Source organism: Sturnus vulgaris, chromosome 6 (genome assembly GCF_052056855.1).
Source record: "Sturnus vulgaris isolate bStuVul1 chromosome 6, bStuVul1.hap1, whole genome shotgun sequence".
Lineage (NCBI taxonomy): Eukaryota > Metazoa > Chordata > Aves > Passeriformes > Sturnidae > Sturnus > Sturnus vulgaris.
The window spans coordinates 27005931-27027376 of record NC_142248.1 but is presented as its reverse complement, the minus strand read 5'-3'; the positions used below and the strand labels follow the sequence as shown (position 1 = coordinate 27027376).

At 51.2% G+C, this 21446-nt stretch overlaps 1 protein-coding gene across 1 annotated transcript; it reads left to right on the top strand.

Moving 5' to 3' along the window:
* ISM2 (isthmin 2) lies at window positions 1-20971 on the top strand. Its single transcript, XM_014869808.2, has 6 exons — window positions 1-670; window positions 14452-14712; window positions 15214-15589; window positions 16361-16501; window positions 17018-17095; window positions 17557-20971. Exons 1-6 carry the CDS (start codon window positions 530-532, stop codon window positions 18072-18074), a joined length of 1515 nt encoding a protein of 504 aa, XP_014725294.2. The 5' UTR covers window positions 1-529; the 3' UTR covers window positions 18075-20971.
* Window positions 20972-21446: the final 475 nt, after the last annotated feature.

The following is a 21446-nucleotide window of genomic DNA, read 5'->3' as shown; positions in this document are numbered from 1 at the left end:
CCTCTCCCCACAGAGCGGCCTCCCGTCCGCCCTCCGATGCCCGGCGCTGCCTGCAGAGCCGCGGCAGCACCGGGGAGTGACTCGATGAGGGGAGGAGAAGAGGAGGAAAAGAAATCGGATTGCCGAAAGGATTAGGAAGTGGGGTGGGGAGCCGAAGCTCTCTCCCTTCCTCCCTCCCCGCACACATTTGTGAAGCTTTTCAGAGTTACCCTTCAGCATCAGTACCGGCAGGCGACCCGGGGGAGCCGCGACAGCGGAAGGTGCTCGGCAAACTGCAAGAGCGATCAGAGGGAGCGGAGTGGCCCGGGCCGGCGGACCCTACCCCGGCCCCTGCCCGCTCCGCGGGGCACCGCACTTCCCGGCTCCGGTGGTTTTTGTATGTCTATATATCTATAGATATATAGATATATAGATATAAATTATTACGCTTTTACTGCTCCTCTCGGAGGACAGGATTTGGAGCACTGAGGACGGGCGTGCTGCCAGACCGCCTGCCCTGAACGTGTGAGGTGGGGAGAGGAAGGGAGAGATGCCTCTGATTAGAGGGAAAGTCGTGCTCATCCTCGGATTCGTCTTCCTGACAACTTTCCTGGCTGCGGTGAGAGGGCTGCCCGTGAGGGGAAAACAGCGCAGCAATAGCCCGAAGGAGAGGAGCTCCAAGCTGGCGGAGGTAGGGTGACCTTTGGGGAAATACGGAGAGCCGGGAAGGTGCTAGGGCGAACTCTTCCTCAGCCTCTGCACCCCCTCCCGTGCCCGGGAAAGCTGAGGGGAACAGTTGGTCACCTGGGCGGTCGCTGGGGCTCCCTCGGAGGTAGCTGTGCATCTCGGACGGGAGCAGCATCCAACACGTGTCCCGCGGCCCGGCCGCCCGGAGCTCCAGAGAGAGAAGCAGCAGCGGGGAGAAGCAGGGTTTGGGGCACCCCTTCTTATCGGCTGTTTCCTCACTCGCTGAGGAGCAGAGCCCATTCCTGGCCTGCGGGATTCTCCGGAAGCCTCAGGTCTTCGCACTGCACAGAGGCTGAAGGAAAGGGGATGCTTTAGGCTTTCTGAGTTCGGGGCCGAGTGCCGTGACCTAGTGCCCGGGAAGATCCCAGGCATCCCAGGTGGGAGAGAGGGGTCCGGCTGCAGTCAAATTAGCAATTGGTGTCCTGCCAGGCATGCCAAATCTCCTCTACCAGAAACCTAAGACACGATAGATTTCAGCCACCATCTCTCCTCCCCTCCCCGCCGAAACGCTCCCGGGGCAGATTCCGGAGCGGCCATGCTCCCTTATCCCGGCAGCCTGCGCCCCCGCAGTGTCCCCCGGGCAGGCGGCCCTGGGAGCCCCTCGGCCGGGAGCAGGCAATGTCAGCTCCTCTGGGTGCCGGGCTCGGATTGTGGAATGGGAAACTTCAGCAGGCAATGAAGGACTGGGCAGACTGGGAGCCAGCTGGTGGGACCTGATGGGGATGACAAGAACGGATTGGGAGAGTGGATAGTAAGGAAGACTACTGGATGGTTAAAACAAGCTGTTTTCCATCTTGAAATTGTTCTTTGGAGGAAAAGTCATTCAGGCAGCAGAGCTGTGTTTAAGAAGTACTCTTTCAAAGAATGCTGCTGCTAAAAGTAGGTGAAAGGAACGATTGAGAAAAGTGGCAATAGGAGGAGTTTGAACAGGACAGGGTAAGAGCAGCTCAGTCCTCGCTGGCTATATGCAATAGTATGGAAAGCAGCAGATTTGATCTCCAGTGTCAGTCAGACTGGGAGAGGAGGTGCAAAGTGATGGGAATACACCGTATTGCAAGTTAATGCCAAAACGGGGTCTGATCTGTGGAGGAGTCAGCTGGCAGCTCCTGTCGGATGCACTAAACTCTATTCCAGCATGAAGCCTAGGGCGCAAGTGTGAGGAGAGAATCTGCCACATGGAATGCTTGGCCAAGGGGCAAGCTGCATCCAGCCAAGTACCACTAGTCAAGCCTGGCGATGGTTTTTGAGTAGAGCGTGGACTGAGCAGATGCAAAGAGAATTGGGGATGATGTGCTGTAGTGCTAGTAATACCATTTTGGTGCTGTACTTTGCTAGTGAAACTTCAGTCATAGATATAGATGCTGCTTCAATTGCCAGACAAATGTCAGGCAGGGTGACCTCAGACTCCAGCTGCAGAAGAGTAGGGATTTACACTTGAAATCCAGGAAGGTATTGCAGCCCTGTGGCAGGGACCAAGGATAGGGACAAGCTCTCTGTTAGGAAGTTGTGCATGCCCCCACCACGGGACCCTGCAGCGCAGTCTCAGGCTCCTTTTTATCTGACATCTAAAATACATGGGAGAGCATGTGAGCTGCTGTCAGTCGCGGTTTGTGAATGGCTGTGAATGGGGAGCGTTGTGCGGCCAGCCAAAGATCACACACGGCACTTACACAGCGCGGCCTCTGTCCCCAGGACCTTTGCTTCTTGCAGAAATACAAACATGCAAGAAGGGTATAGGCAAAGGTTTGAGGGTGGAGGTTAGGAGAAAGGAGGAAGTTAAATAATGGATTCCTTGGCAGTCTGTTGGTGCACCCTGCATCAGAGTACTGTGGGCACAGTTCTCATGGCAGGGAGGAAGCAGTAGGTGTTGGCATGTGTCTCCTAGCTGTGTTTTGGGATTAAATCCTCTGTTTCTGGTGCATGCATGGGACAATTTAGAGTAGTCATGCCCAGCTGTTTGAACTAAAGCAGAGAGCACAAGCACAGCAGCATGGTGGTTAAAAAAAATCCAGAGTGATTTTGGGTCATACACACAGATGGTTCCTGTTGCAGCACTGATACGTCCTGTCTCTATGGCAGCAGGGCAGCCACAGCTGGAGTATTGGTTACACTATGGGTAATGCCCTACAGATGTGGGTAGGATGAAGGGGGCTGTGAGCAGAAAAGTAGAAATGACAGAGCAGAACAGATAGACAATCAAAACCATTAAACAATTACATAACTTGGACTTACTTTAATAACTTTGTTAAAAGCTAACATTTTTCCTTGGTTTAGAATTGAATGGGAATTTTTATAGTCTGTGCTGAGCCTTAGAGTTGCAGTTCTATACTAAAATAATTTAGAAAAATTAAAACAAGTTTTTCAGTAAAGTTGAGGGAACATATGCTTTATTTTTGGGTATTAGCCTTAACAGTATGTCCAAAGTCCTGTACCTTAGTCAGGATCCAGTATTTCCAGCCATTACCAAAGGAGCAAGTACTTGTGTTTACATTATCTCAGCAATGACACTGGTCAGCATAGCTTTGCCTGAATTATACTGTGCTCAGCATAAACAGTAGATGTAGTGAGAATATTTTGCTATTTCTTCCGTCTATTTGACAAGAAGTTGAAAAGGGAGGAATGAAAAGGCAGCTTTCTTTCCAAGCTGTGACTTGAATCTAACAAGAGAAGATATCTGCTCATTTGGGGGTTTATTGGCAGGTGGGTTCAGAAGCAGCAGACAGGCGTACAGCAGGGGTTTGGATGCATCATACTTCGATGTGGGCAGAAATGTGGCAGAATGAAGCACTGACCGTTAAGTGGCTCTTCAGATTTGGGTAACAATATTTGGAGAAGCTTGTGTCCCTTGTGGAGACAAGGTACAGCTCATCACATCACTTCATGGTTTATTTATTTATTAAGTTAAGAGTTATAAATGAAAAATATGTTTTGATCAACTCACTGAATTTCAAAATACTGGCTCTGAACATTGTTAATAGATGTTTGGATTCTTTCCAGCTGATACCAATCAGTTATGGTGCTCTTCTGGTAAACAGAAAACAGCCACAGTACTAACATGCTACAAATGTAAACATTAGGAGTGTGAAATCTGTATGAACTGACACAAGAGTTTCAAAAGTAGTGCATAGGAATAACCCTGCTGGTGGGAATGGTTGATGGGGGTGTTGGAGCATCCTGGCACTGACAGGATGAGGCAGAGCAAGCCAACAGTGTTTTATGGAGGGTCCAGGCCAGCCAGTCCAGCTCTGGTGGGCTTGATGGGTGCTCTTCTGCAGGAGGGAACCACTCTTGAGAGAGGAGCCCAAGAGCAACATCAGCAAACTCCCCAAAGCACCCAGGGTGTTACTGCAGGACTGGGACAGGGGGTAGATCCAGGCTGGAACTTGCTGTTGGATTTCCCCTGGTCTGAGGCTGTGAGCAAAGCAAATCTGGCATCTGAGATAGGAGATAATGGAAGGCAACAAAAGAAACAGCATAGCATAAAGGCTGAGTTGGCTGCAAATCAGTGGGTTTGTGCAGCACCTGATATGACTGGCACCTGGCCTCTGAGAAATAAGGAAACAAGTAACAACACTACACATTATTTACTGGTTAAACCAGGCAGTGAGAAAAGCGATGGGAAAGTACTTGTAAAACTGGAGGTCTACACTTGATTAAAAATAACTTAAGAATTAAATGCATAGGAGTGATGTGATTCCTGGCCAGAGATACCAGCAGACAGAGTGAAGGATCTCCAAGGTGGCGTGGTGTGGCTGTGCTAGATTTAAGAAGTGCTAGAGGGAAAGAAATACCAGCTGGTCTTGAGTGGAGTTTGTTAGGAGGCTGTAAGTCGGGGTAGCCCTGTCAGTTGGGAGCCCTAATGTAGCCTGGACACACTGGTTTGGGGACACCACTGGGGTGATGGGCTGCACAGGCACAGAGGTCTGCGGGAGCCTGCCCCATGCTCCCCCCAGCTCTTGCTCCGTCTCGACTCCTCTAGGGCGCTGGCCAAGAAGAGCATCTCAGTTTCCCCAGAGCGTCTCGCCTGCTGTGATGCGCAGCTTGTGTCGCCGCTGTGTGCCCTGCGGGGAGCAGCCTGGGGCTGAGCCCAGCTGCGGTACGAGCGGGCAGCTGGGCCGGTGCTGGCTGCCGGCACAGCCGGATCCCCGCCGCCGCTGCGGCCTGTGTCAGTAGCAGAGTCATTTTGCCTGAGGATGTGCTTTTTACCTTTTCATTTCTTCAGCAATTAAGCGTTCTTGTCCCTGGCTTTGTCCTTGGCGGAGGTCGGATTTGTGGGTACAAAACGTTCACTGAAGCATCCTTCCGCTCTGAAAGGGGCTCTTTGTGCGCAGGGAGGTACTTCGCCCTTTGTAGCAAATTCCCTTTTGAGAAGTGCCAAATTATCTTAGTCAACACAGTTGAAAACCCTCCCGCCCTGGGGCTAAGACAGCAGCAGAAACAAAGGAGAGCCGGGTGTAGGGAATCTGCCCAACAAGGGGCTTCTTCCATTTTCACTGCACAAATAGGTCTGCTGCGTTCCCATTGTTACAATCAAAGGGGTTCCTGTAAAAGGCACATGTAAGGGGAAGAGATTAGGCATAAATCACCCCACAGGGTATTGCCCTGCACTCTCTCTGGGTTCCCAAAATTGTCCAGTTTATGCAGACCCTTTCCTCAAAGACAGTCAGGCAGGGGCACTCATCCTGCCGCCAGCCATGATCCTTCCCAGTGGGGTGACACAGGGAGCGTGCTAGAGAGTAATTCCTGCTTTCCTCTTGTCTTAGGGGTAGGGAGTGCAAACTGGTCCACAGTAGCAGTAAGTACTCTTCCTCTTAGAATAAGCTTCTAAACAAGAAGCCTGATACTTCCCTTAGGGAAGCCTGAGAACAGTCTGAGCTGCAGACAGAACAGCAAGGTGTACCTCTGCTGTCCAGCTCCTTCAAAGCAAATGTTATCAGCCAGAGGTTTTGTATAATGTACTGGAGCAAGGAAGAGATTGCAGCATACTTCAGTGTTAAATCAAATTTGTTTCAGACAGAAGCTTGCAAAAGTGCAGTGTAAGGACTATTTTTTTGTTTGTTTGTTTTGGTAGAATATTTTTGCAAGGAACCTTCATTGGTTGGAACCTTCATAAAAGCCTGATGCTTTTATGTGGCCAGCTGTAAAGTCAGCCTGCATGGTGTTGCTTCCAAGCAATTCAGTTTCTCCATGTTCCTTCTGTGTAGGGACTCTGGAGGCTTGTCTGAGAAGCTATTTGAGATGTACTTTCATCTCAGTGCTTATGAGATGAAGACAGCACAATACAGTGACCTACCTGCCTCTGAGTCCTAGGTGGCCCTTGGCATGAAGGGCACCAATGCCTCTTCGGGTTCAGGTAGGTTTTGTCTCCAAGACAAGGATGCAACTTCAAAGGGAACAAAGTGCAGTGAATTGCTGCCTTCTGCTGTCCTCTGGCACCACAAGACAGGCATGGGAGAGAGACCTGGCTGCAGACAGCCAGGAAACATCCATGCATGCAGGGAAGAGGTGGTGAGGCGTCAGTTTATCTTGGATTAGGAACTGGTGGTTAGCCTGGTCTTTCAGGGTCTTATCTGACACTTGGCTGCAGGACTTGGGCTGCATGTGTGGGATGTGTGGGAACATGTCCCAGACCAAGAGAGCCACTACCATGCAGGGCTCAACAGGAGGCTGGCACATGGCATGGGTACAGTGCCCTTCAGGTGAGCCACCTTCCATCCCAGCCTTGGCAGCCCTAGCCTGGGGTGAGCAGGGCAGCCCCAGCTCTTTCCCAGCAGCTGAGCCCCCAGGTACCTGCTGGCTCAGGAGGCCGTGTTTGCTGGATGGCCTGGAGGTGCTGTGGGAAGTGCCCCATGTGGAAAGTCGGTATCTCTTTGCTTCTCGGGGATGTCCTCTCTTCCTTAACACTTTGGCACTCTCTCCTGCTGTCCTCCCTGCCCTCCCCTTCTCATGCAGCCATTCCCATAGCAGCCAAAATCACAGGGAATTCCAGCTGCACTGTGCCGTACCATGAGCACCTCCATCAAGACAAGGTGTTGTACAGATGTCCTCACATCTGCAGTTCCTAACACCTTCCCCTCTGGAGACTCTGTGGGTTTATTACATGCTAAGGCTGCTGGCTCCTTAAAATCAAAGCTGGCTGGAGAGGGGAGTTGAGCTTGACCCCAGGCTAGGGAGCTGCAGCCAAGCACCTGAGGCAGGGGGCTGCTGGCTCAGGGTCATCACAGCTTTGCCCCTTCGGGAGGACAAGATGCAGCATCCCTGCCTGGATCCCTTCCTGTGCAGGGCATGGAGATACTCCAAGTATCCAAGTCTGTCTCAGATGCCCATTTTGTCTGTTGTTGAAGGGATCCCTGATGGATTTGCATTTGTTTAGTGGGCTGAATTCCTTGCCCCACTTCTTGCATGGAGGGGCAGCCTGTGCACCCTTGTGGGACAAGGGGTGCAGGTGCCCCCTGCACTCCCTCCTGCCTGTGATTCCCTCTCCAACCTCTTCTAGTCCTCAGGGGGAGGCTGGTGTTGATCTGGACCTGTCAGTTTCTACACCTGCTTTGCAGTATTTTCGGTTTTCTTCCTTTTGCTGTTTTGCCTGGGCTGTGGCAGACAAGGAAGCAGCAGCTGGAGCAGTGGGAGGGTTATGGTGTGCAGACTGGTAAATGTAGATCATTAGCTGGAACAAGTTAATGGTTACTGAAGCACATGGGGTTTAGAGCTGGAACAGGTTAGCAGTGACTCCCTCTGATGCATTGGGAGCTTATGTGCATTACTGCTCAGCTGTGTTAACAGAAACCATGTGCCCTAGCAGGAGCATTTGCCAGAGAGCACCAGAGGATGTGGATGTGTCTGTTCATCTCTCTGGGGGACTTCTCCATGCAGCCTCTGCAGGGGCCTTGCTCCCATACCCACGACTGAGCAGAAGTCTCAGGGTCTTCAAGTGACATGTGCCTTGCCACCAGCCGGTGTCCTTAGAGCAGGCACCATCCCTCAAGGATTGGCCCTTGGGATCTGTGTGCTTGGGCCAAGTCTGGTGTGAGGGCAGCCCTATCTGCTGTGCTGGGACATATCAGTATTGCCAAGGATATGCTCCAGCTTCTCCACTACAAGGCCTGTGTGGTTCATCTATGTGGAAAGCAGACCAGTTCCCCCTTCAGGGCAGGTGGGGAGAAGAAGCAGAGCTGTGGTGAACCTTCTCTAAAGTCTTCTCCAAGTAATACAGGGGAGACCCACATGTATGCCTGGCTTTGCCACGGGCTCCCTGAGAACCATGTCATTTTCTTTGTCTGCAAAGTGGGAGTTTTGCAGACAAAGAAATTTGTCTCAGTGTTAAAGAGGGAGAAGATGTTTATGGTAGAGAAACATCTGCCAGTGAAACAACCATGATCTGCATGAGGAGGGCAACAGCTTGGCATGGTGAGGTGAAAGGCCATGAGGCTGCTGCTTTTCCTCCTTGTGTCACAAGCGATCAGTGGAGTGAGGATGCCATGGGCAAGTTACTCATGAGCACACTCACAGGAGAGCCGAGTGGTGAGAGGAGCTGGGCTGTGCCAGTGGTGAGAAGCATTCTCAGTAGCCTGGACAACCTCTTCATATTTGGTCTTGCACAAAGTCAACTGTGCTGTGTCCTTGCTCCTCATGGAGCTGCGTGCTGCTGCTTCTCTGTGCTGTGGTGTCTTCTGCTCCAGGGCTGGCTCTGCCTCAGGGGCAACCGACCTTGGAAAGAGTTTTGAGATTACAGTTGTTGCAACTGTGAGACATCAAAGTAAGTGTGAAACTTGAGGAAGCCTTTGATGCTGCCTCCTGCAGTTCCCTACCCAAGATAGTTGGAATGAAACTAGTTAGCAAAGAAAGTGATACCATATGATCTGAAGTATTTTGATAACTGCATAAAAATTATAATCATGAGGGCATAATAATTATCTGCACAGCACAGTTTGCTGCTGGCTCCTGCTGGTCTGTCAGAAACAGGATCTGCCCACATAAGCATGATAACCAAGTGCTTTGTCTGTTCCATGAGCACTTGTAGAACTCTCCTAAAACCTAAAGGGAGTCTTTATTAAAAGGAAAGAACACACCAACAAAAACAAGCAAACAAACCAACACCCCCCCCTCCCCCCAGCACCCATGTAAGTTGATCCTGTGGTGTGCTGCATAGCACAGCATTTGGGAAGTCTCTGTTCTGCTCTTCACCTGTGCCACAGCCCCTTTGCGGCAAGAGTGTAACCCAGAGCACAAGAAGAGGGAGGCAACTGGAGGTGTTAACTTCTTTAAATTACCTCTGGCAGATCTTCCAGAGCTCACATGTCAAAATCCTGAGTGATAGCTCCTGCTAAGCCACCTGCTTGTAAATCTAAATATGTTGGGTCTGATGGCTGGGATTGTGGCACAGAAGGACTTACAGACAGTAACAGGAACTGAGCAGCATGTTTGCCTTCCCTGTTATCTCATAGGTGCCCACTCAACTCTTGACACCTCTAGAAGATGCTGTGCTCTGTCACAGCTCTGGGAAATCCCTTAAGTGGGTGATGAGCTGATGGGTGGCAGAGGTCACTTGCCTAATATGAGTCCCATGGATTTTCCATCTGGCTGAAAGACTGCCAGTAGATAGGTTATGTGCTGGTGGATGGGTTATGAGCCAGGAGGATCAAACTACAGCCCTCAGGAGGCCACAGTGGTTTCAGCTGGCTGGGCTAAAAATGCCCTTTATTTGAGCAGTGCCTCACAGAGGAGAAAGCATGTACTATGGGAGGGAGGCATCATGGCACACTGCATTTGTTCCTAGTGATTACCCTGCTGTTCAACCTTACTTTATTTTAAAGAGACAACAGTGTTACCTGTTAGCACTAGAAAAACCTCCCTTTCTCCCCATCCCACCAGCAAAAATTGTCATGAGCCTTTTTGCAAACTGCAGCCCCAGAGCTAACCCCAGACATGCTGGGCTTCCTTCTAGTGCAACCAACCAGCCTTCTCTACTTCCATAGCTTTATAGTATGGCTTTATAGTAAAATCCTGCTCTGGAGTTGTTCCTCCTCAGTTTCAGTCCAAAGATAATTTTTTTTAATACTTTCTCCAGATCCTTGCAGCCCATTTACGTAAATATAAAAATAAAAGTTTTATGGATTAAGAAAAAAGAAAAAAAGTACTTGACTAATTCATAAGTGGGCAAGTCTGCAACAGACAGGTTTTAAAATAATGTTGGCGAGAGCTTGGGGGAAAGAGAAGGAAGGTCTATTCAGGAAAAGATCAATAGTTCTTCTGGTGGTTTCTTGTTTCAATACAGCATGGTAAAACTGTTCAAAGGAAACCTAACACAAGCAGTAATGATTAAGCAACAAAAGTCCCCATTCCTTATAATTACAGCTCAGTGTGATACCGGCCTTTAGCAAATACGTCATTTTCTTCACTGCAGTGTTAACAAGCCCAAGGCACAGCCTGAATGTTGCCTCTGATCCGACTGCCGTGTGCACAGGTTCCTTTGGTTTGAGTTGAATGAGTTTATGTGCTCGATAATTGCTTGGGGTAGGTGCGGGTAGAAGCTGCATCCTCTGAGCTTGTCCTGTGCTGGTGACTTGCTTGCTGCACTGACTGCTGCTGCACGAGCTCTAGCAGTGCTTCACTGCCACGGGAGTTCTCTCAAGTGTGCTTGCATTAGTTTAACCCCATGATGAGGGGCAGCTCTGCTCAGCAGTGTATGTAGTTACAAAGGCCACTGCTCTTGGGTGCTCTGGCAACTTGCAATGCCCACAGAGATGCTGAGGAATATGCTGGAGGGACAAGTACCTGTGGTTGTGCAAGTGGCAGTGTGGTGGTGTCCCTGGTTGCCAAAGGGCAGTACAGCCCAGGGACTTGTCTGATGATATTGTCAGGTTTTAAACTGCTGTAGAATCTGAAATGTCATGTCTCTAATGGTAAGAACTGCAGCGCATGAACATTGGTCTTTTGCTTCCTTAACTCAGATTTAGTTCAAAGCCTTAGAGACATTTCTAGCAAAATCACAAATTTTAAGAGCAGAAGAAATTACTGGAGCCTTGAATTTCTTTCCTAGTGTAGTTGCAGTACTCATGTCTTGAGCCCAGTGATGTGGGTTTGACAGTCTCCACAAGAGAAATTGTCACTTTTCTTGTCAATTGTTCCTGAGGTTAATTACCTATGACATTAAAAGTACAATCCTTATTCCTCTGTTAAATTTGTTTGGCTTTGACTTGAGCACATTGCTTCCTATTATGTGTTTCTGTTCTGGATTATAGAGTCTCTGGTGCTTTATGGATTACTGCCTTAAAGAACTGGAAAATGGAGTCATTGCTTTCTTTTTCCAGCATGACAAACAAATTGAATTGTATGAGTCTTTCACTGGAAAAGTCTTTCCATCCCCTGAAATGTTTTTGTGGCTGCTTTCTTCATCATCTCCAGATTTTCAAGCAATTCTAGTAGAGGTGTATGGACTAGAAATGGAAAAATGTCAGCCTTTACACTCTAGAGCAATGATGTGTGGCCTTTTCCCCACACCTTTTCCACACACCTTGTTGCCCATGTTATGTAAACATGACGCATGACACTGGGGGGTGAATTGCTAATGAGTTCCCTTTCTGAATATCTCTTCTAAGCTTGTGCCTCAAGGTGTTTCAGTGGTCAGCCGTAGGACAGCCTGGACTATGTAGAAAGGGCTCCTGGGCTGGTAGGTAGGCAGGTGTGCTCCTGCTTATAGCCTTCAGTCAAAACATGATCTTCACAAATGGGAAGTCCAGCCTCTTTCCTGAGTGCTGCCCCAGAGTTTCTCTCAGGTTCCTGCCCTGGGAACCTTTATTCCCAGCCAGTCAGAATTTGCTAAGTGTAAACAGGAGCAGCTGTGGCAATTCCTTGTTCAGCTTTTTCCTTTGCTTCGTGCTGACTGATCACAGGAGAAGGTTGGAACTTTGCTGCAAGACTAATGGCTTCCCAGCACTACTCTCTACTTCCATGGTGGTGGAAGGAGAAGGGAGCTGCTGATGACCAGCTCTCCAATGGTTTGCAGGCTTTCTCCTGTGCTCTATATCGAGAAAGGGAATAGGGTGTTCCCTCTGGACAAGCAAAGTCTTCCCTTAGCCCACTGCAGTGGTTTAGCTCCAGGCTTGATGGCTTCATCCAGCTGCTCCTGGGACAGTGCAGAGGAGAGGGTGGGCGTCACGCAGCAGGAGTGAAAACCTCAGGGGCAGCTGCTTGTGTGGCTGTCAGGGGACCCTGATGTCTTGGAGAAGACACATCTGATGCCATGGATGCTCTGACCTGGAGGGAGCACTGGGCCTTTTAAGAGCTTGTTAAATCCATGGATTGGTTGGGGCGGGACACTGAGCTTTACACAGAAGGGACATCTGATGCAGGGATAGATTTTAACCCAGCAAAGCTTCAGAACGATGCAGATGCCAACAGGAGGGAAGCATTGGATGGTACATTGTAGTGACCATTGCTGAAGGGCTCTTGACCATCCAGGGTGGCCACCCCTGTCGTGCTTATGCCTACAGAGTATCTGGGAGCTGTGGGAGTTCTGTTTGCCCTGCAACACTCTTGCAACCAGTTCCCCTGGAGCAGTTTTACATTTTCCCTGTGGGAACAGTACTCTGAATTTCTTGAGCTTGTTTGGGCGTAAAATCTGAATTAGGCACTGAGTGTAAATTTGGAGACTTTGAGTCTGTTCCTGACTTGCTTGCTCTGGTGTCCTTGGTTGAGCTCAGATCTTATTGCTGGAGGAGCCCTCACTTTCCATGCATATGAAATTTGGGTTGTATGTCAAATGAGCTTACCCAGCCCAATAAGCTCTTTGCAAATTAGGCAGGAACGCCAGCCTTGCAGGGCTGTTGTCGATCTCTTGTGCAGGGGTTGTGTTGGGCATGTGCAGCTGGCAGCAAACCCAGCACCAGCAGGAAGTGTCATGCAGCCAGCACTGGGACATGGCTAGGTTTGCCTGCTCAGCCCCCTTTGATGTTTTTGTTCCACCTGAGCTCCTTGCTCCTTGTCAAGGACTCCTGACACATGACAGGAGACCTAGCAAGGGGCTAAGGCACTGGGAAATATGCTGAGACAGAGCTAGGCATCATTCCCATGCATTCTTCCCAAAACCATTGTGGTTTGGATGGGGACAGAGGGAGCTGGGAGGGGAAGGTGTATGCAGGGGTTTGCTACCAGCAGTGCCACAGGAGTCCTCCAGGCCAGGGACAGGGACAAGCCCCAAACGCTCTCGACGGGAAGCACATATTCTGTCCCCTCTGTAGCCCTCTCCTCCGGGCCCATCTGGTGAAGTCTGTCACCAGCCCTTCCCTGCGTTCAGCCTGCTCTGGGCAGCAGCCAAGGGACCAGCAGCGTCCCTGCTGCTCTTTTCCCTCCCCCGGGGCTGGAGGGATCGTGGGCTTTGATGTACAGGGACAGGGCTGGGGACGGGCTGTGTGCGCTCATGAGAGTCTGGCTAGGCTCCAGCTGCCTTTGAAGTGCTCCAGTGATCAGGATGAAAGGGAGGGGAGTCCTTCCCCAAACCATCTGGCTCTAATTGCAGGTAGAAATGCCTCTCTGCGTGTCCCCCCTCCGCCCGGCGCCGTGGGGAGGGGGCACTCCATGCTCTTCGTTAATCCCACGGCTCTCGACTGGGCTGACGCGAAGGGTGAGAGCTTGGGAACAAAAGGGGGTTTCAGCTGGGCAGCCAGAAATAGGCAGACACTGGCGGAGATGCTGGGAGTTCGGGCACCTCTGCTCTCAGCCTTGAGCTGCGGGGCCCTGCAGACCTTCCCAAGGACGCCCATGCCTCGGGGGGGCTTTGCCAGTTGTTCCCATCTCGGGTTTCTTGGGCACACTGGAGCCTGCTGGCCCCTGGAGTCCCCACGCTTCTCGTGCCAGTGCGCACCGAGTGCGGGACGAGGAACGTGGGAACGCGGTGCGAGGCGAGCGCAGTCATTTGGCAGCGTTTGCTGGCCACCTCCCTGGCCCCCGGGGGACTCCTGCTGCCTCTGGGCAAGGCTCCCTGTCTGCTGCTAGCCCTGCTCCTCCTGGGGCTGGAGGGCTAGCCATGTGCCCCTAGAGTGGCAGCAGCACTTAGAGCCACTGGCAGCACTCGCAAGTGAGTTTTGTTGACTTGTTTGGCTGGGCATATTCCCTTTCCCAAAGAGCTAAAGGTAGCTGGATTATATCTGCCATCAGTTTCTTTCCATCTTTGTGGTACCATCAGAAATTTCAGTTAAACCTCTGTAGCTTGAAGTCATCTGCCCTAATATCAATACCACAGAACAATTTATTTGGGTGAGGTTTTCCCCTTTGTCATAAAGCCCTGGTTATAAACTTTTTACATAAATATATAAAATTATTAAACATGACTTGTGGTAACTCTGTGACCAGAAGCAACCCTTGCTGTTAACCCATTTCCCGAGACTGAGAAATAGCTAAAAAGGGAGCGTGAGAAGTGGAAATCCAGACAAGATGAGTAATGGGACAGCAGAGGCGTGCAGAGAGGGTGGTGATGGGGTTGGGAAGTACCAGTCTGAATAGACCTGTAGGTTCAGGTGCAGCAGAACTGAGCACTGACACAGCACAGGGCACTTGGTATTAACTTGACTGATTAACATGTTAATTGCTATCCTGATGCTGCAATAAGATGGCATGGAGGAACTGTTTGGAGCGGGAGACCAGACTCGTCTTTGCTGGGCAGTGGTTTGCTCCCTGCCCTGCACCACCACCCTCAAGAGATGTTCTCTCTGACTCGTCCCTCTCCAGGTCTCAGCATCATCCAGCCCCCGTTCAGCAGGGGACGAGGAGCTGCCACCATCGGGCAAGGCACGGGGGCTGAGGCGCAGTGGCCAGGCTGGCCCGCGGCGGCACCGGCGCAGAGGGATGGCTCAGCAAGCTGCCAGGAGCCCAGCTCTGCCCCAGCCCAGTGGTGCTGGCCAGGAGGAGAGCCTGCCCTTCATGCTGGACCTGCAGAACTTGCCAGGGCTGGCCAATGTGGACCTGAGTGCCCAGAACCCCAACATCCAGGTGGGGAGTGGGTCTGGGAAGGCCACGGGGGGATGTGGGTGAGCACTGTGGTGGAAGTGGTGCTCTCCAGCCTCATTTGGTTCCTTAAGAGAAAAGATCCCATGGGCAGGGTCTGTGTGGCCGCTGTCATCTGTTTTTTGGTGACTGCCAGCTGCAGATAGCTGTCATGGAGGAGCTCCTTGACTGAGGAATTTGTTCACAGCCTTTCCCCTGGCCCCCTGAGCCCCTCTTCACTGAGCAGGAGTAAACCCTCCTGACATGGGTGACCTCTCAATTTCTGAGTGTGGTGTTGGCCCCTGTGGGTGACCACCAGCCACCCTGTGCTTCCCACTCTGTCTCTGCTCAGTCCCTCTGGATGAGGAGAAACCATTTGCACTCCTCATACAGTCCTGCAGCCCAGAGTGTCTCTGGCCTCTTGGGCTGGGAGCCAGTGCATGGTCTGGTGGGTCTGTCCAGGGGCTGTGCCCTAGCTCACTGCCTTGCCTCATGTCTGCCCACCAGGTGACCATTGAAGTGGTGGATGATCCTCAGGCTGAGATGGAGATGGACTTGTTGAAGGAGACAAGCAATGACTGGTCTCTGACATCCTCTGAGTGGTTGTCTCACAAGGACCTATTCTGGCCCCTCTTCTGGGAATACACTGACCCTGCTGAGGGAGAGGAGGAGGAGGAAGATGAAGAGGAGGAGGAAGAGGAGGAAGAGGATGACAACCTGGACGTAGGGGACAGGGAGGAAGAAGAAGAGGATGATGATGAAGAGGAAGATTACACAGCAGAGTATGAGGAGGAGGAGTCCATGCTTAGTGGAGTAGGTGGTAACTGGGACCAGCAATGGCCTGGGCAGAAGAACTGGATCTTTAAGGAGAAATACAATTATGGTGAGTTCTCTTGGCATGTGCAGCTGCCCTGAAGACCAGCAATGCCCCCCCTGTCCTGCCTGGCCTGCAGCCCTACCAGGAATCACAGCACACTGGTGCTCAGCTCCTACTTAGAAAAAAAGCAAGCATGCCAAGGAGCGAGGCCAGCACACTCAGCTGGGGCTGTCAGCAGTCAGACATGCAGTGTCCCAGCAGGAATTGTCCTTGCATGTAATCCCACTGAAGCATGTGTGAGCCTTCTAGCGAATGCGTGCTCACATGAGACATACAATGTAAATGTTTAATGACAAGTGCTGCTGCCATTGACTCAGATCCCTGTAGGGACATCAGTGCCACAAACCTTTTCCACAGACCTGGCTGCCCCCCAGAGAGAGGAGCTGTAGAGAGTTAGAGGCAGATTCTAGTGGGCAGGTGGGCCAGGGCACCACAGCAGCTCCCTCCTGCAGTTTCCTGGCCATAACCTCAAAACCAGCCAACCTTTGCTAATACATGATGTTCAGCATCATGGCCTGTGTGCAGTGATACCTGTTTGGGTTGGTATGACTGGGAGCAAAGCTGTGAGAATGAGAGCCTCTGCTCAGGGCTGCTATCCTGGGGCTGGCAGTGAGGATGGCCCTTGGCATTGTGTGGCTGGGCACCTCCGTGTGCCTCAGGCAGTACTGTCCCTGTTCAGGGATGGAGGCAGAGCTGAGGGAGGTCCTAGGTGGCTGTTGTCTCCCCTCCTGCTAAAGCTTTGCTGAGGTCCATCACCCTCTTCCCTGCTGTGCACAGACTATGAAGATGAGGAGGAGTGGAGCCCATGGTCCCCTTGCAGCATCACCTGTGGCAGTGGCAACCAGAAGAGGACCCGGTCCTGTGGCTATGCCTGTACAGCGACAGAATCAAGGACCTGCGATCTGACACACTGCCCTGGTGAGCCCCTGGCCACGTCAGTCCTTGGGTACTGTCTGACTGATGTGGGCTGGTCCCTCACTGCTGCAGGCTGGGTATTGCTCTTGCTTCAAGAATTAGTTATCACATTAATGTAATCAGGGATAATGGCCATGAAAACATGATCATGTTTCCAGAAAGAAGCTATGATTTGGCTTCATGGCTCCCGAGGCAGTTGTGTGGGGCCCAGGGGTGGTAGAGCTGGCATCAAGTTTGGTGTGTGACTTCTTGCACCTCTCTCACATTGGGAGCTCGAAATCCTCTCCTGAGGCATATTGAGAGCCAGCTCTGTCCACTGGGATTTACATAATTAACAGCCTCTGTTGGGCCAGTCTTGCTGCTGGCCTTTCCTTCCAAACACAGGGCCATGTTACCAAAGAAGTGGCAGGAGAGGGGCTGGGAGATGAATGGTGTCTGGTGCACATACAGAGGGGAAAAAAACACCATTCCTCCTGGTGTTCAAATGGGCTCTTTGTTTTGTTTTTTTTCTGTCTCAAGGAGCAGAAGGAGAAATGGCCTTCCCCACAGAAGAGACACCTTTCAAAAGTGACAACACCACAGAGCTGTTCAACTCAGGTTAGCCTCTACCTCTGCTTTGCACTGTGGGCTTCAGTGGCAGACCTTGGGAGGGTCATAGCTGGCTGGTTGGGAGGGCTTAGCCAAGGGGTCCTGTGTCTGGTATCCAGACCACCCAAACCACTGCCATGTGCAGGCTTCAGTGGTCATGCTGGGAAACCCAGCCACTCCCACAGCCGTGGTACAACACAGTCCTGCTTTAAGGTTCATGGCTGAGGCCAGCCTGCTAAATGCCCTCTCCCAAGAGGGAATGTTGCCAGCCTGGCCCCAGCACAAAACCCCTTCTCTCTGGCACTGCCTTGGGGGTGGAGCCTGGCTCCAGCTCATCCCAAGAGCCCGGCTGCTCCTCCTGGCGATTGCAGGCTCCACTGGTGGTGTTGGCATGGCTTCAGGCAAATGGCAGCTGGGTAAAGTGGGGTGCAGAGCGAGCGTGCCCTCACCCTTTTGGTACCCTCTCCCAGAGGTGGACAGCTGTGAGAAGTGGCTGAACTGCAAGAGCGACTTCCTCACCAAATACCTGAGCAAGGTGCTGACGGACCTGCCCAGCTGCCCCTGCTCCTACCCGCTGGAGGCCGTCTACAGCGCTGTCAACCTGCGGGACGAGCAGCAGGGCAAGAGCTTCCGATGGCGGGATGCCAGCGGCCCCAAGGAGCGCCTGGACATCTACAAGCCGACGGCTCGCTTCTGCCTGCGCTCCATGCTCTCCCTCGACAGCACCACCCTGGCTGCCCAGCACTGCTGCTACGACGAGCACACCCGCCTCATCACCCGCGGCAAGGGGGCTGGTGTCCCCAACCTCATCAGCACCGAGTTCTCCCCGGAGCTGCACTACAAGGTGGACATGCTGCCCTGGATCCTTTGCAAGGGTGACTGGAGCCGGTATCACGCTGTCCGGCCCCCCAACAATGGGCAGCGGTGTGCTGATAACCCCACCGAGGAGGAGTACCTGTCCCAGCTGCAGGAGGCCAAGGAGTACTAGCCACAGCCACTCTCAAAGGTGCCACGACCACCACTGGCTTGCATCCCTGTGCAGCCTGGCCAGCCCTGACCCTGCTCAGGGGCTCCTCAGTGGTGCCAGGCAAAATGGGGAGGATGCACCGTCTGTCTCATCCTCAGAGAGGTGTCTCAGCCCCCCTCCGATTTCTGAGGGTGCTGGAGGTTATTGTGGTGCATTCCCTGCCATGCCACCCAAGGCAGTCCTGCAGTCCAGGGCTCCTGGGCCTGGCATGTGGAGAGCAGCCGGGGTTGGGAAGCATAAAGGGAACAAGGGGCTGCTCCTGTCTGCTTTTATTCTCTATGACCTTTGAACGCAGCCTGAAAGCTGAGCACAGGGTGAGTTGGGCTCAGCTCCTGCTGGTTTCACACCACATCTGAGGAGCTGCTGCAGGCATGGTTGCCTGCTCTTGTCTGTACACCTGCACTGGCACACACTGGTTAATGTCTGAAACTGGGGGTAGGTCTTCCTAGAGAGTGCAGGGCTGTTCCAGCCATGCATACAGAGCAGGGCCTCCCCCATCCTTGGGTTTGTGCATGCAGGATTGGGAAGGAGCAGGGAAAGGCGTATCCGGGTCCGTGGGTCTGGGGGAGGGAGCTGTGGGGCAGGAGGAGACTGCCTGCCTGGATTTCCTTGGCAAGATTGCCTAGCCACCAGGGTTTTGGCTGCCAAAGCTGCACACAGGTGGACTTCAGAGGAGGTCAGCATGGGGACACACCATCTGTGTGCATTTCAGCCTCTCTGCCTTGGGGGAGCAGGGTGGTAGCATCTGTGCAAGTCACAGCACTGGCCTTCTACCAGACCTTGGCCCCTTGGCAGTTCCCAGAGGGTCTCAGGAGCACCTGTGACACAGCCCAAAAGAAAGTCCTGTGTTTTCCACTGACATCCCTGCCAGGGGCAGGAGGCACCTTGGCCACTGCTCATGCTATTGCTGGTGAGGAACAAAAAGCACTGAGCCAAGCCAGGCCCTGCTCCATGCCGAGTCTGCCCATGTCCCCAGATGCTCCATTCTGTGTCTGCCCAGGTCCCCACCTGGAGGCAGCCCAGACAAACCAAACCAAGCCATGGATGCCTCAGGCTCGCTTCCAGGCCAGGCTCACAAGTGTGGCTCCAGAGGAGGAACACACACACGTGCTAATAGAGTCAATATCTAGTGTCCACAGACCAGGGATTGTGAAGCTCTCTGTTGGCACTTTGATCATCTTGCCTGAGTTTTATTCAGCTTTTCACAGGTCCATGGCAGTGTGTCCCAGAATATTTTGGAAGCTTTTCTGCAGAGAAACTAGGCTGAGCACCTTCATCCCTGGACATTCAGTTTCTGAACTGGCAAAAAATTTATAGCTTTTATTTAACAAATTTTTATGCGTCAGGGGAAATAAAAGTCAAGCACACATAAAGAAGAATGGAGTCATTTCTACATTAGAGGTTTCATGCAAGGCTGTTACCTACTCCGTGTACTTCTGCAGGGCACTGTTGAACCCAAACTGGTTGCAGAGGTCCTTAGTTGACCGTCCTGTGCTGTCTGTCCTTCTTACAGGCGCTTTCTCCAGCCTCAGTGAATGTCCTTGGTCTGAAAACTCTTTGGGGAGTCTTTCTGGGAGCGTCTTTGTATCTGTTGAGTGTACGTTGATCCATTTGCCTTGGTTACTGATAGAATATTGCATCCTTGGTCATCCATACCTAAGACTTCATAGCTGGTAAAACAAAAGTATTAATGAAGTTATCACTGAATTATTCTTACTCAACTATTATTACACCCTTGTATCCCTAGACTCTGGATATGGGTTCTATCAAAATACAGGCAGACATCATCCATTTCCCAACAGACATGCAGTCTGAGACGACCAGTGTTCTATAAATGGTGAGAAGGAAGAAAACCAAATAAACATGGATGGAGACCTAGACCTTGGAACATTTTCATGATCACTACATGTTCTCTAGCCCAGATGGTCATTCACTCACTAGTTTCTGGCAAACAGGTAGTCATATAGAGGTGGTCAGGAGGGGGTGACAGTGATCTGGTTGCTTAGTTCTGGGAGCCAGGGAGCCTCAGCAAGAGACATGGAAGCAAACAAATGCATCTGAAGCCATGGAAGGACAAACTTGTTAACTGCAGTCATTCAGCATTCCACTCCCATACCATATAACGTCATTAACATCATCAAACTCTCCATGGAATTTATTTACCGTCAGGGCAGATTTCTTTAAAGCAACCTCCTGTTGAAAGTGCCTAGTGTTCAGTATTGGACCTGTATATGGAAGCAAGACTTCTACAAACAGTCTTTCCTGAAGAAGACTTGCCAGAGCTCACCCAATTTTTTTGTTAGACTGGCTGATCTCTAAGGAAGTGCTCTTATAGTAAGAGTGTTACCCAGGATTTTTACTGTCCTCCTCTATACACTGGATAAGTCAACCAGTCTAACCCCCAGAAAAAAACTTGTGCTTTCTGTAATAACTGGAGTTCCAAGGGCAAGTAAAAAAATTTCTTGTATTGATATTCCCCATCCCCTGATGCCCCCACAAAAGCTAGTTGAGAGCCAAGTAGCTGTTCTGCTTTGTTGCCTCTGTGGTTTGGACAATACAGGCACAAACTGGAGCATGAGAAACAAGCACCATTGTTCCTCATACAAGCACCTTACACACCGTGAGGCTTTGGAGAGCACCGTGAAAAAAGTAGACATTAAGCAAGTGTTTATTTTTATATCCTGTCAAAGATTCTGTCCAGCCCACTGCTATTTAAGTTATGAATCTCTAAGCTTTCACTCCTAAAGTTTATTGGTTTTTTTATATATATAATATATATATAAAATGTCTTTTATTCCTACAGAATTTCACAGAGAATTCTTTAATCTGATGCTGCAATAAAGCACTTTATATATGTATATGTCATGCTGATGTCATTCAGTTGTGACTGAAGCATGTGTTGCTATTTATTTTGGTTGAGAGGGATGATACTGTGCTTAATGCTGTATGTCTTGGGTTCCCCGGCCCAGCTGGGGGGCCCTGATGGCTTAACATTTGCATTTGAAGTTGTTTGGCTGCAAAAGTCACAGGTAAGAAAGACTTTCTGGAGCCTGTGGGATATCTGAAGTTCTGCTTACAGGGAAGCAAGTCTCCTACAAGAAGACTCTCAGGGTCAGTGCTGAGAATCAAATGCATTGCCTGCATCTCAGCTCTGACCTTGGGTTTTATTCCATGGTCAGCCTGGCCAGAGCTGGGTACTGCCTGATTGTCCAGCTCACCACTTTAAGCAAGAGTATTAGGCATGGAAGCAGGAGGAGAAAAACCCCAGTATCATCCCAGCTGTAAAACTGGTTTGGCAAACCACCTCCAGAGCCAACAGCTAATTATAGCAGG